The sequence below is a fragment of the Lagenorhynchus albirostris genome, chromosome 14 (genome assembly GCF_949774975.1).
Source record: "Lagenorhynchus albirostris chromosome 14, mLagAlb1.1, whole genome shotgun sequence".
NCBI lineage: Eukaryota > Metazoa > Chordata > Mammalia > Artiodactyla > Delphinidae > Lagenorhynchus > Lagenorhynchus albirostris.
Genome location: NC_083108.1, coordinates 10,748,239 through 10,762,651, shown reverse-complemented (window position 1 = coordinate 10,762,651; position 14,413 = coordinate 10,748,239). Strand labels below are relative to the sequence as shown.

The 14,413-nt window shown below is 36.2% G+C and overlaps 1 protein-coding gene across 4 annotated transcripts in view; it reads left to right on the top strand.

Annotated features, from left to right (window-relative positions):
- Window positions 1-12,995, top strand: part of CDH7 (cadherin 7) — a 190,175-nt gene extending 177,180 nt beyond the window's left edge. For 3 of the 4 annotated variants that reach the window (XM_060121156.1, XM_060121158.1, XM_060121159.1), the window contains one exon: window positions 10,805-12,995. In XM_060121156.1, coding sequence (XP_059977139.1) covers window positions 10,805-11,298 — 494 coding nt within the window. In that variant the 3' untranslated portion in view covers window positions 11,299-12,995. The remainder of the gene's footprint in view (window positions 1-10,804) is intronic. The other variant, XM_060121157.1, reaches the window with a different exon arrangement.
- Window positions 12,996-14,413: the final 1,418 nt, after the last annotated feature.

Below are 14,413 nucleotides of genomic sequence, written 5' to 3'. Positions count from 1 at the left end.
TTTAGTGGCTGTTAAGTCATCAGATTCTAGGTCTCCTTTTCTCAATCACTGCTTTTGGATTAAACTAAAAGAAATACACCTTGCAAGTATTTTTTTAAAAGCTGTTCACATGTAGTTCTTTTTTTTTTCCTCAAGATTTAAGTGAAATTGGATTTGTCGGTCTTCACCTGTATTTGTATTCTTCTAAGTTTATGGGTGAATTCTTTTCTGATTTCTCTCTCCCTCTCACTCTTGCTGTCATCCTCTATAATTTATTTGCACCTGAATTCTCTGAGATGATCCAAAAATCAGAACATGAGGTTTCCTTTATTTACACTGAGTACACTTGAACGGGAGATGTTATTTTCATATTCAAAGTGCATGATAAAATTATCAAGCAGATGCCGCAATTATTTTTCATGTAGAAAAATGTCATCAATATATGGCAAGATAGTTTAGTAATCTAAGGCTTGAATAACTATTTTACTCCAACAAAAATTTCATTATGCATTTTCACATAATTTTTTAAAATTTTTTAAATTTATTTTTTTAGCCATGCCTCACAACATATGGGATCTTAGTTCCCTGACCAGGGACCGAACCCATGTCTCCTGCATTGCAAGCATCGAGTCATAACCACTGGACCACCAGGGAAGTCCTGTCATAGTAAAATTTGTAATTGTTGATATACCCAGTTTTTTTCCTACCAGGCTGAAAGCACTTAAAAAATAAAACCCAAAATCTATGAATGACTGACCTTAAATAATTACTTCAGTGGTTTTTCCAGAAATAACTGGAAAGTATTTCAGTTGTTTTGTTTTAATGTATGGTGTCAATGTTAAATATTGCACATCTATTCAGAGAATATTACAGCTAGTTTCTTTCTGTTAGTCTGTACAGAGGAGCTTTTTCCTGTTCACTAAAACTGCCACTGAATTGACTATATATTAAGTTTTGTTCTTTCCCTATTTCAACCTTTAGGTCCAAGTAATTGAAGTCCTATAACATCCCCTCTAGCTCTTCAGACACAGTGGGGATTAATTAGACTGGCCCACCTCCAGGTTTGAGAAGGCATTTGTGGAAACCACTGTCTACTACATGGAATTCAAGCTTTTCCAGTTCCAGTGTGTCCAGGGTAGCCAGCTGGATGTTTAGCTGTCATGCACCTTTTCACTTTTCTTCCCTGATCTACCAAGACCTAAACGGTATTTGCTCTGCTTTTAATTGTGGAGACCATTCATGATTTGGTTCAACAGGAAACTATTTTCCTGGTTTTGTAAGTGATAGTGTTAAAAAAATGTTAAATTGCAGAGAAAATAATGAGGGCAATATGTAAAAGATAAATCCCCATCGTAATCTGTAATGAAAGAACATATTTGACATAGCAGTCCTAGTGGTAATAACAGGCAGACTATAGTTGCTAATTTATTATAGCAGATGTGTTTCTTTTATTCTAAACAATGAATTACACTGAACAAGTTCATACTAAGTGCTTTACAAGTGTTGCCTAATTTAATTCTCATATTTCCTAAGCAGGTATTATTAAGTATTGTTATTGCTATTCCTACTTTTTGTATGAGAGAACTGTGTATTAGCGGAGACATGTACAATGTTATAAGGTGTCAGACCCAGGACCCAAACACAGCCCAGACTGCCTTCTGGATGTCCTTTATAAGGTATTTTTCCCTATGTATTTTCTAATCTGAAAGACCTGTGTGTCTCTGGAAGCACCTGTAGATCTGTGGATCTTTGTTTCACATAGTGACTTTAGGACGTCTTTGGTGAACTCTGAGTGTCTAATTTAAAATGTCCTCCACTTACACAATTCTAAACATGTTCTCTCAAGGTTGGGAGTATGTTAAAGATGAGATTATGCTTCATTACAACCAAAATATACCAGTTGCCTTTGGGCATAAAATATTCATTGTACTTAGGTCAGTTTTTCTGTCTCACATGAGCCTTAAATGAAATCATTCTAACTCACATATTTAATGGAGAGGAATTTTGTGATACTTGTTCTGGGAAAAGGAAGGATCAATTTCAGTTGTGATTAAACTTCTTCCTGTCTTGAGACATGAAAAACAGTATCTCATATATGCATATGTTTTGCAAATCTCTGGTTTGGATCTTAAACGGCAGATCTAGATAGGTACAGTCATTGTTCTGGTGGACTGCTGACATGAGAAATCTGAAATTATCATACACTGAACAATCGTCCTACATTCCTATCTCTTACCTTGATTTAGTGCCTACTTAAGTGTTTTTTAGGTGTAATCAGTCAGCCTTCACTCTTCTGTCTGTTCCATCCTCCATAGCCAATCAGTCCCTAAGTGCTGTTAATTTTACTTTGGTTCTTGAATCTGTCTTTCTCTCCCTTGATGTTGCACCTGATTTTGTCCATGGTCCATCTTTCTGCCCCTGAATTATGGTAATTTCCCCAGTCTCTGTCAGCTCCAATCCAGGACCACAGAGAGAGTAAGCTTTTTAAAAGCAAATGTGATTGCAGCGTGCCCAGCCTAAAATAAGATTTCTGTGTCTTGCCATTGTCTACAGACTAGAGTCACCTTCTCTGTGTCTCGCCATTGTCTACAGACTAGAATCACGTTCTGTCTATGACCTAAATGCTCCCTCCCAGTTCAGCCTTTTCTCTCTCCACTCACAGTGTACTTCAGTTAAATTGCAGAGTTGCACTTTCTCAGACTCATCCTGCTTTGTTTTACCTCTTCTTATATGCTTTGCTCCTTCTTCCTGGAATACCTCTCCCCAGAATCCACAAATAGTAACTCTTTTTTTGTAGTCAAGACTTACTTCCTTTGCTTCTGAGTCCAAGCTGGGTGCTGTTCCTAGGGGCTGCATAACACCTAGTATAAAACAGTCTTAGAGTATCCTTCATGGGCTGATTGGTTTGTCTGTCTATCTCCTCTGGTGGACTCCTGCTTTTGGAGGCAATGACCAAGCATTATTTCATCATTGTATACATAGCATCTCATAAAATGCAGATGTGAAATAGAGAAGGCATATGATACATGCATACTGAATGTATCCATGAATGTTTAGATGTACTCAGTAGTAGAGAAGAACATTACATTTTTGTTATTTATCCATAAGTAGTGGACCTGAATTTTCCCATAACATTCTACAGTTTTAGGCGTTTTGAGATCCAGCCTATTTCTCTAATTTTTCTGGAAAATTGATATGGCACAGGTTAAAAGCATTTAGATTATATTTTCAGATTAATAGCCCTGGAGTTATACATGGGCTCAAGAAAAAAAGATAAGAATATATGATTTTTAGAGTCTAAAGAGAGAAAAATTATTGCAGTTGAGACTAAGGATACTTTAAAATTCAGTTTAAATTTCAGTTAAAAATGCTATATTTGATATCTAATTTATCTCAATCATACACTTGAATTTTATTAATTACAAATCTTTATTCTTTGTGACTACAAATAATAGCGTGGGTTCATAAGTGCACATTCAAAGTTTGGCCCTCTGTTACTGGGGATCTGATTACACAGCACATAAATCCAGACAAAATGATAAGTTGACTTCTCTCATCCTTTAAATCTTTTGCTTAGATGTCATTTCCAGTGACATCCATCTGTGATCACAGCACGAATGCACTAGTACCCCTGTATTTTTCCTATCATTTCACTTTTTAAAACATAATTTCTTTGCTTGAAGCATTTCAGAAGTGTCACATATACTTACATGAAATCCAGATGTTCCTCACAGCCCACAAAGCAAGGCACATTCTGACACCTGCTCACCTCTTGATGGCATCAGGCTATCTGAGCCTTCACTCTCCCAGTAGGAAGAGCCACATGGCCTGTTTTTCCATGAGATTCAAACATGCCCCCATGTCCCTGAAACCTTCTTTCTGCTTCCCTTCACCTGTTGGTCTCATACTATTCTTTACGCCCCAGCTCAGTATTACCTTCAAAGAGGGAATGTCCTCACCCACTGATTAAATTAGGTGTTCCTCATGCCCATGGGTCTTTATCATGAACCTGTGTGTTTCCTTTGTAGCACATATCACAATTAGTGAATGTTTACCTTGCTCAAATATAAAAGCACCTTGAGAGTAATGACCTTAATATCTTTTTAAAACCATTATATTTTCAAGGCCTAGCATAGGGCACCCAGGAGGAAAAATATTTTGGGGAATCAGTGAATAGTACTTATCACACTCTACTGCTTATTTTACTACCTTTGTTACGTATTTTAAGCCCCTCATGAATAGGCCTGGTATCTCTATTATTCATTATTATACCACCCAATAAATGGAAGAGAGTAGATACCAAACACATTAACTAAATTAACTGAGGGTTATCAAAATCACACGTGTATGAATGGTAAAATGTATTTCTTTCTGTGCACCACTTATATGACTCAAATTTTAGCAAGACCACAAAGATAGGAACTGAACTGTGTAAGAAGTTATTACAGAAATTTAGAAAAACAAAAATTTTAACAAAATCACATAGTGCTTACTATATGTAGCACTATTTAAGTACTATACAAATATAAACTCAATCTTTGTAAAGTTACCGTGAGACATTTTCTTTGAAGTAAGTACTATTATTTCCATTTTGGAGGGGAGGAAACAGGCAGGGGGTAGTAGAAGTTATTTAAAAGCTAAGTTTACTTGCCCATTGATGTGGATAATTATAAAAAATTACTGAACTTGTAGTCTGATTGTGCTAGCAAGTTTTCATTTAGGTCAGTTTTCAATTACACCTAATAAATACATAATAATTGTAGTATAATAATTTTCACCATTCAATATGTCATTTGGCAATAAAATCTCCTACTATAAGAGTAGTATACCTTAAGACCATATGCAGTTAAGAGTTTTCTAGTATTCCCAAATCTTTTGTTTGGATCAACTGTCCAAAAGAAATACATCGTGATTCACAAGTGTGAAACACATATGTAATTAAAATTTTTCAAGGAACCTCATTAGCAAAAACTTTTAAAAAAGTGAAATAAATGCTAATAATATATTTAATTTAATGTAGTATAAACTATCGTAATTTTAACATGTATCAATAAAATTATTAATATATTTTAGCAAATTAAGTCTTCAACATCACATGGACATTTTACACTTAGAGCACATCTCAATTCACATTTTAACTAGCAATAGCCACATTTCAAATGCTTGTTCACCGCTTGTGGCTCATGGCTACCATGTTGAATAGTGAAGATTTAGACAAGTATTTTATGACTAATAAGAAATTCTGAATGTTTATAAGTTTCTTGGTGAAGCCTGGCTCATCCTTCAAGTCTTACCTTAGTGTCATCTTGTCTGCATTCTCTGAGCATCCTGGCTGTACCTTCCTATACATATTTTCTTAGTGTATGTTATAATGCTATATAGTTGCATTATATAATAATTTTTTTCTTATATAAAATACTGAACTTAATGGCAAGAGCTATCTGCATATCTCCATAGTAGCTTGCCCGTACTTTGTCAATTTAACAAATATTTATTGAAATCTTAGTATCAGATACTGTTTTTTGTGCTCTAGATATATCTGTGCAGAATAAGATCACTGCCCTTATGGGGCTTACAGTTTTAGAAGGTCTGTGGCTCAGTAAAAATACTGTTGAATTAAATGAAATTCAGGCACTAACCTTTTGGAAGAAGTCTATAAACAATGGGTTAATCTTAAGAAACTGATATTTAACAGGTTTACATATAGTCTTGCAAATGAAAACAAAAACCTTTTACAGATTTTTAAGGATGGGGAAAACTGGCCTGATGGTAGTATACATGACTGAGTGGTTTAAAATGAACCCCAGACTCAGTATTTGAAATATGTTAATACATGAATGGAAGAAGTTGTTCTTTAATATAAGTAGCCTCATTTAGAAGTTGGCAGCATTTTGTGGTGATCAGATTATATCTGCAGAATTCTATTTAGTTCTGGGTAAATAATTCTACCGTTAGCCGCTGGGAAGTGGGTTAGGAAAATAAGACTAAAATACTGCCAAGGTGATTCAGTAAAAAGTATGTTCCAGGCTAACTGTCTGCATATGTATCTGACACACACCACAGTGAAGGTTAGAATAAAGGAGTTCACTAACTTATAGTATCAACTTCTAAATTTTTCTCCATCTTCCGTTCTGTTTCTCTCGGGTTTGGGAGACTGGTGCTCTCCTGGTCTGCGTGCTTTGCACCCATGCATGTCTGTACCTTCTTACAACGAACTGCATGACGACTTGGAACTCTATTTATCTGTGTAAATATAGCCTACACAGTGAGCTACTTGGATGCAGGGAACCTCTCGTTATATTTTGTCAGCGCCCAGCACTTACTTCCTACATACTGGAATGCTTGGAGAATGTTGCATCAGATATTAGGAAACTGAATTCTAAAATCAGAAATTAGGTCAACATTATGCATTCTAACTTCTTTTCTCACATCTACTCTTCCCTACTTCCTTAGTCTAATCAGAATGATTTTTTTCAAAAAATACACCTGATCATATTGTGCCCTCCTTCACGTTAGTTGGCTCGTGGGCTGGCAGGGCCTGGCTGGTGCCTGTGTCTCCTGGCTTCCCTCCTGTTTCTTTCTTTGCTCTCCACCCACACATTGGCCTCACACCTTTGCTCACTGGTTGACTGTGCCGAGAATATTCTTCCATATCACATCTCCACCCTCAGCCTTCAGTTACTCTGCCTTAAGGCCTCCCCTAACCTGTTTCCCCTAATACATAGCCTTAAAAGATCATACTTCCCTCTTCAGGAATAATTATCACTGTTCTACTTTTACATACAGTTCTCTTGTGTGAATATCTGTCCACCCCATTTAATTGTAACTTCCATGAGGAAATGTGTCACGTCTACTGCTATGTGCACCATCATATCACTATACCAAATGCATAAAATGGTTAGCACATCATTGTGAAATAGATATATAAATTCACAAACCAGCACGATTCAAGTACATGTCTAGACTTCAACTAGACCTAAACCTTTCCTTCTGTCTCCACTCAGAAGTATAGTCCAGATGATAGAAAAGATGTATGATAAAACCTCTTAAAATATATAATCTTGTGCTTACTTAGGCAGAAAGTATTCCTTTTAATACAGCAATTATCTCCATAACCTCTGAAGAACAGTTAATACTTGTTCCATGTAAAGGTTAAAATTTATTTTTTATAGCATGCTCAAGCAGTTAGAAATTAATATTCTCCCAAGTCACTGAAATGTTAAATTGTCTAACCTTCTAAAACACTTCACATTTTTCCTCAGCTTCAGGCAGGACTGGAAAATAAGACAAATGCCATAAGATATTAATATGCTTAATGGGCATTGAACCCATGGGCTGACGCACCCCTGGGTTCTCACATTTCACTTTTACTAAACACTATAATTGAGGGTCAAAAGGCAACTGTATTATTGGTGGCGTGAAAATACACTTACAATAGAATGTAATAATTGTGAGATATAGATATCTATGATAAGATCCATTGTAATTATAAGAAGGAAAGAAAATTGAGAACTTGGAAATGTTTTGCATTCTTAGACACTGACTTAAATGAAAAGGGCATCTAATTCTTACATAATTCTTCTCTTCTTCATACCCTCATTACTCTTGTGCCCATTCACTTCTTCCATCCGATTTTTGTACTCAATTGGACATTTGCTCCCCCTCAGTTTTGCCCTCCAATATGTGTAACAGATTTCTCATCTTCATCTACCTCCACCTGCCCACCCATCACGATTCTCTCCCTGCTACCTCTCCATTCCATGTCTTACTCGGTTTGATTTCTTAACGAGAAGTCTTTCTTGGTCCACCTTTCTGTTGCAATCACTTATTTCTGGGAGACTATGTAAAAAGTTTCAGAAACTAAAGTATATAAATCTAAAATTCTTTTATTCAGATTTCCTGATGTGTCTTCCTCCAAGCTAGCAATTGTCACCTGAGTTCTCGGCTTGTATCTTGTATCTTGTACCTTCTGTGGAAGGTCTAAGCCCACAGCGTGATAGAAAGTGCAAAAGCTTTGAAGACAGGAGTACACCTTACCCTGAGTTACTATCAATACACTGACCACAGACAGATTGTTTCACATGTCTGAGACAACCACTGAATGGGAAATTACCTACCCCAGAGAACGGCTGTGAGGGTCACATGATACGTCCTGTGTACAGACCATCATTTTCCACCTTACTGCCTTCTCTCTCTCTCCAGTTTAATCTTTAGTGCACAAGCCCTGATGCATACTTCATACACCTTCTACTTTGCTTGTTACCTAACTTCGTTCATTGTTTTTCCTTGGTCAAAGGAGAAACACAGTGTCTTCACTTGCTGTGTTCACAGAATTTTGAGTTAACATTCTTGGTGGGTCGGAGGATAACAATGAAAACATCTCTGTTGCACACTGGCAAGTGCCTGGCATTCTGTTTACTTCTACCGACATTACTCCCCAATCTCTTTTCCACCCCGTGAGCCCTGAACTTGGCTATAATTGTCACATATGGCTACGTGCAGTTCAAGTTACTTGCCCAAGATCACACAGCTAATATTTGGAAAGACTGGACTTTTAGCCAAGGCCTTCTTGACAGCAAAGTTAAATACCAGAATGTTAGAACAGAAACATATTAATCTTGTAAACATGTCTTTGTTGTAACATTCTAGCATGGAGCTTGAAAACTAAAAGGCTTTAGGGGTGGTAGAAATGCTAATTTTCAGAAGACCAAAAGGGACAGGGTTGGGAGTACACTTAGCAGGGAGGGCAGATGCATGGCAGAATATTTATGGGAACAGACAGGAAATGAATGGTATTTCATTCATTTCAAAAGCATTGGCTTTTGAACTACGTTTCCTACTCTGATGAAGCCAGTTGATAACATTTAAATGTAGTAAATAATATCAAGAAAAGAGAATTAAGCACTTATGTGCCATAGCAACATGAGAAGGTGGCCAGAAAGTTCAGAAATGTATCTCAGTTTCTAAATTGTAGGCTGTGGATAAAGCTTATGGGGGAGCAATAGGCCAGAGTCAAATAGGAAAGGAAATTAAAAAGTGCCCCAGTAAACAATTGATTTCCCACTATTTCCAAAGATCTCCCATAAAAATCTTTGTCAGTCATATTCCTGTTGATGATAGAGAACAAATAGACACATACTTAAGAAAGCATATACTTTTCATTGATAATAAAAATCATTTTGGTTAAATAAATCCTTAGAGTTTTGGTTTTTTTAAAGCAGACTGAGTTGAAGGCTGAAATATGCTTCACCCCTAGTCGTTACATTTAATTACTCTGAATTACCTTGATGTCTTAGTTTGATGTTTTTATTCTCAAATTCTTAATGCCAAAGAAATACCTTAAAAGGTATTTTAAATATAAATATTTCAAAGTCCTTTTTAAAACTATGCTGAGAGTAACGTACCCCAAACCATAATCCACTTAGTGTATATTTTGGGCCTCCTAGACCTTGCAGGAAAAAAAATATTGTGATTAAAAATTATTAAGAAGATAACTTACTTGTAGACAGATCATTAAAGATAATTCACTAACATACATTTTTGAATTCCAAAATTCAAGAATACTTTCTACTTCATTTTAACTTGATTCAGCAGGCCATGAAATCTAATGTGTTCCCACTTTGGCAAGCATTCAGTCACTCATAGTCAGAGCAGAGTAGTCACCTTCTTATTAGTGTAGAGTCACCCAGCTCTATCTGTAGGGAATTGGTTCCAGGAACTCCGATATACCAAACTCCAAGGATGCTCAAGTCCTTTGTATAAAAGTGGCATAGTATTTGCATATAACCTATGCACATCCTCCCCTATGTTTTAAATCATCTCTAGGTTACTTATAATACCCAGTACAATGTAAATGCTATATAAATAGTTGTAAATTCAATATGAATGTTATATAAAATAGTAGCCTATGTAAAGCAAATCCAAGTTTTGCTTTTTGAAACTTCCTGGAATTAAAAAAAGAAAATAGTTTCAGCCCGGGGTTGCTTGAATCTTTGGATGTGGAACCTGCAGATACAGAGGGACAGCTGTCCTTATTAAAAGGCACAAAAGTATATTCAGTTTGTTTAGAGTAGCCAGTGTAGTTGTTCTCTGCTTTCCAGTGCAAACGTGCTTTATCATTTATTAATTTTGATAAAGGAAAGAAAATTCCTAATGTTAAAGGGATGATTGATTTCTTCAATCAGACTTCGGCTACTGCTAAAATCTCACAACCTGTACTCTCTAGGTATAATACATAAAAACCAAGTTCAGTGTTTCATACTGAAAGTGGGACTCTATTATAAAGAAGGTTTTAATGTTTGTATATGGTCTGAACATGCTGGATTTTATTTAACAGCTGAGTTTCATAGACAAGTACTAGGCATTTCTCCAAAGAACCCAGCCAAATGCTATAATCCATTTCCTTCTGAAATTGCAGTTGTTAAATTAGACCCCCAAACATTTATGAATGTCACTTTGCCTTTCCAGCAATTAAGGAGTTCAAAAAAAAAAAATCCCTTGGTGTTTCATGGCTTTGAAATTATTTATCCTCCCCTGGCCCTTCCATTTGCTCTGTCAAATGCTTTGGGGGTTACGTTCAAGAGGGAGACATCAATCCTGAACAGGTGTGGAAAAGGGTTTCTTGATGTATAAAAAGTGTTCTATTTTAAAGGCGCTTTAGCAATTTTAGCACATTTACTGCTGTGAATTCCCATGGAAGTAGGCGGCCCATTCATTTCCCTTTAAAGGGCAGAAAAATCTGAAATCAACATCAGAGGCGTAATTTCGCCAGGGGGAGGGAGCGCGAGTTTACTGAAACTTTCCCTTTGCTGTCTCCTTGTTTCAGTGTTGATCCTCCTGATCGTCACTATGAGAAGAAGGAAAAAAGAGCCCCTTATTTTCGACGAAGAGAGAGATATCAGAGAAAACATCGTTAGATACGATGACGAGGGTGGGGGGGAGGAAGACACAGAAGCCTTTGACATGGCCGCGCTCAGAAACCTCAACGTCCTCAGAGACACCAAGACCCGGAGAGATGTGACTCCAGAAATTCAGTTCTTGAGTCGACCGACTTTTAAAAGCATCCCAGATAATGTCATTTTCCGGGAATTTATTTGGGAAAGACTGAAGGAAGCCGACATTGACCCCTGCGCCCCGCCTTACGATTCCTTGCAGACATACGCCTTCGAAGGAAATGGCTCGGTGGCTGAATCGCTCAGCTCGCTAGATTCCATCAGCTCAAACTCTGATCAGAATTACGACTACCTTAGTGACTGGGGACCGCGTTTTAAACGACTCGCAGACATGTACGGAACTGGCCCGGAGAGTCTGTACTCATAGCCCTGGAACGTTAGTTTGAAATGTACTGAAGAAAAAGTAAAAGCAAAAAACAAAACAAAACACCACTACATACAGAAAACAAGAACTCCACTTGCTAGAGGAAATGGTTGTAAATATCTCTCCATTTTTAACCGTTTAGGGTTCTGCCTTGGTGAAGCATATCTTCATTAGACTTATCCAAGGGACTGCACTGACCACAGACTGAGCATTGGAAGGCTTTTTGATAAAAAGAAATGCTCAGTGGTTTGTGAATAGATAGCAACTCTCAGATACCTGCAAAGGCACCTAACCTCTGTAAGTAGTGCCCTGTGTTGTCAGTGTTGCCAGGGTGTCCTGTACATACCTTCACGGTACTGGCAGGGAGGGGAATAAAACAGGATTGAAAAGTCCTGGAACTTCTTGCATATCAAAACTTGGGACAAATTTAATTTACAGTGATGCTTTCAGCTTGCTAGATTAGAGCATCCAGCAGAATTTTATTGCTGTCAGTTAGCAAATACATTTTATTTAGCAATATAAATATTCTTAGAAAATCCTCCCCAATCCTCCAATACAAGCCAATAAAATTTTGTTTTAAGGCAACATAAACCATTGTTTAGCAAATAAATTCTGAAATGTTCCAAATAAGCAAAAGGTAAATCATTCTTAAAGTTGGCAGTCGTTTTGAGATGCTTGTGTAGGTATGAAGAAAAGTTGCTGTCTATTCGTTGATTTTTTTATTATCTCTTCTGATTTGTACAGGAGACTATGTTTTCTTTTTTATTTGACACATGGTGTTATATTTATTTTGGACCTCCAATCTCCACTCAATTCAGGTCCATCTTCCTGCCTCAGAATATTAAGCTCATCAGAACATGCTGATTTTTCTCCAGTCTGAGCTACATGGAGGAAATGAAGCATGGAAATGGAAAAAAAAAATAGTAGAGCAATTGAGGCCTGTTGCTGTTCACGTCTCAGAGAGGAACACAGCTACAAGGACGTATAAGTTGTTTGTCTGAGCCATTAAAATGTACAAAACATTGAAAGAATTTGTACTATAGAAGGAAGATTTCAGAGAGAATTGAGATTTTCTTTGATGCAAGATTGATTTTTCAAGGTCACAAATTCTGTATGCTCCAAAGACTTTCAAGAATGTTTTCCCCTCACCCTCTATTGCTGTAAAAATATTGAGTAAAGGACAGATTTTTTGAATATATCTTAAACAATGTAATGTTATAAATTTCAAAACCCACCATTAAATTCTGATGCAAATATGTTCCTCAAGAATTAACCAAGCACTGTATACTTTCTATACCTGTTTAGATGTGCCAAAGTGAGGAGAAAAATTAACTGATCACATGTGTTTGAGAAAGAAGAATTCTATGACTAATATTTCTACCTAACATTATTTTCTAGATTAATACTAGTTTAATGTGAATATATTCACATAAGAATGAATTTAGTTTTTTCTTTCTTTTCTCCTTTTAAAAAAGGGTTTATTGTTGGGTTCCTAATAAATCTACAGATAGTGGACGCTGTATAGGAAACTGTGTTTCTAAAAGTGCTTCTTTCTGAAAGACGAACACTGGAACAAGAATATCAATCTTTTGATTACATGAGGAGAAACTGTAGGATTCTGTAAAATTGCAGCCCATCTTTAGAAATGAAGTATGTGAAAGTGGCCTTCAGCTCCATCAAAATAAATAGTTCAATCAGTATGGTTATCTGCAAACAGTCCTTTCATTTGAATAAAGTTTTATAGACATTGTTTCATGACTAGATGCTTCTTGCTGTATTAATATACATATGAAAAATCAATTTTATAATGGTAAATGATACTGTTCATGACTTTTAGTCACATGTGTAAGTTTTTCAAATTAAAAAAGTAAAGCATAGTACACTTACCCAATTTCATAAAATCAGAGTGTGGTGCAGGAATTATATAGGTGTTACATCAGCAAGCTAATGAGAATAGTTTTTTAATAATCCCCTTGTTGTCTGCAAGAAGATAAAATAGTACTTTTAGATTATGATATCAGAACTGCTGATTGTTGCATACATATAAGTTTGAATGTATTTTAGAAAAGGAACATCACATCATTCACCTTGCTTTCTCTCCTTTTAAATATATATTTTATATATATATATATATATTTTTTTTAATTTCGTTTTTGCCAGTAATAGATTGGGGAAAAAAGGTTCAGATTTAAATAAAGATTTGAAATTCTTGCATATATTCAACTGCTATTTTATGTGTGGAAAATAACAATACAATATTGAACTTGATTCAATGGTATTTAAAAGAAATCTTGAGATGGCTGGAAGAATGTCCCTAATAGAGATGGAATTTATATGAAGTACTCTAGCTAAGCTTATTTGTAATGGTGGTGAATTTGTTACTTTAGTTTTCTTTTTCCCTTTTGAAATCTAAGGCTGTATATGTTTATCTGACATGATACTTGAGAGATAGGCTCTGCTGTAAACCCAGAGACTAGAACAGTTGATCAACAAAAATCAATGTTAAAGCTTGTTACAAGGTCCTCCAAAAGCATTTAAATAAATACCTATTATCTAGTCACTAAAGTTCAGTGGTGGACTGGAGCCAGCTCAAACCAACTCCTAAGTACCAATTATGCATATGTCTTTCCACCTCTGCTTCTAGTGATATCATTTCGGTAGGTCAGCCTTGGTGGTAATATTTAGACCACCATGGAAATCACTGAACACTACGTTCCCCCCACCCCGTAGAACTAGTTGTGAAATGTTTACCAACACTTTGCTGCTTACTTATAAAAGGAAACCTGATGGTTGTAAATATACTATGAGTGAATAGAATATCAAATAATGATGACATGGAAGGAATTTACGTCCTATCCTACTACTAAATATAGACTCATGTGGTAGTGATTTCCTGGTATCAGATCCTTGGAGCTACAGGGAGAAAGGGAGGGGACCCACTTCGTTATGGAAAGCAATGGCTTAATAATTCCCAGTGCAGACAACAGTTTGGGAAGTCAGTAAATTTACATATTTTCCATTTGTCCCTATGGGAGCACCACTGGAAACTCAAGGTATACATTAAGTAATGCATTTTTGGACAATTTAATTTCTTAAAAAATATGTGCATTTCACTTGT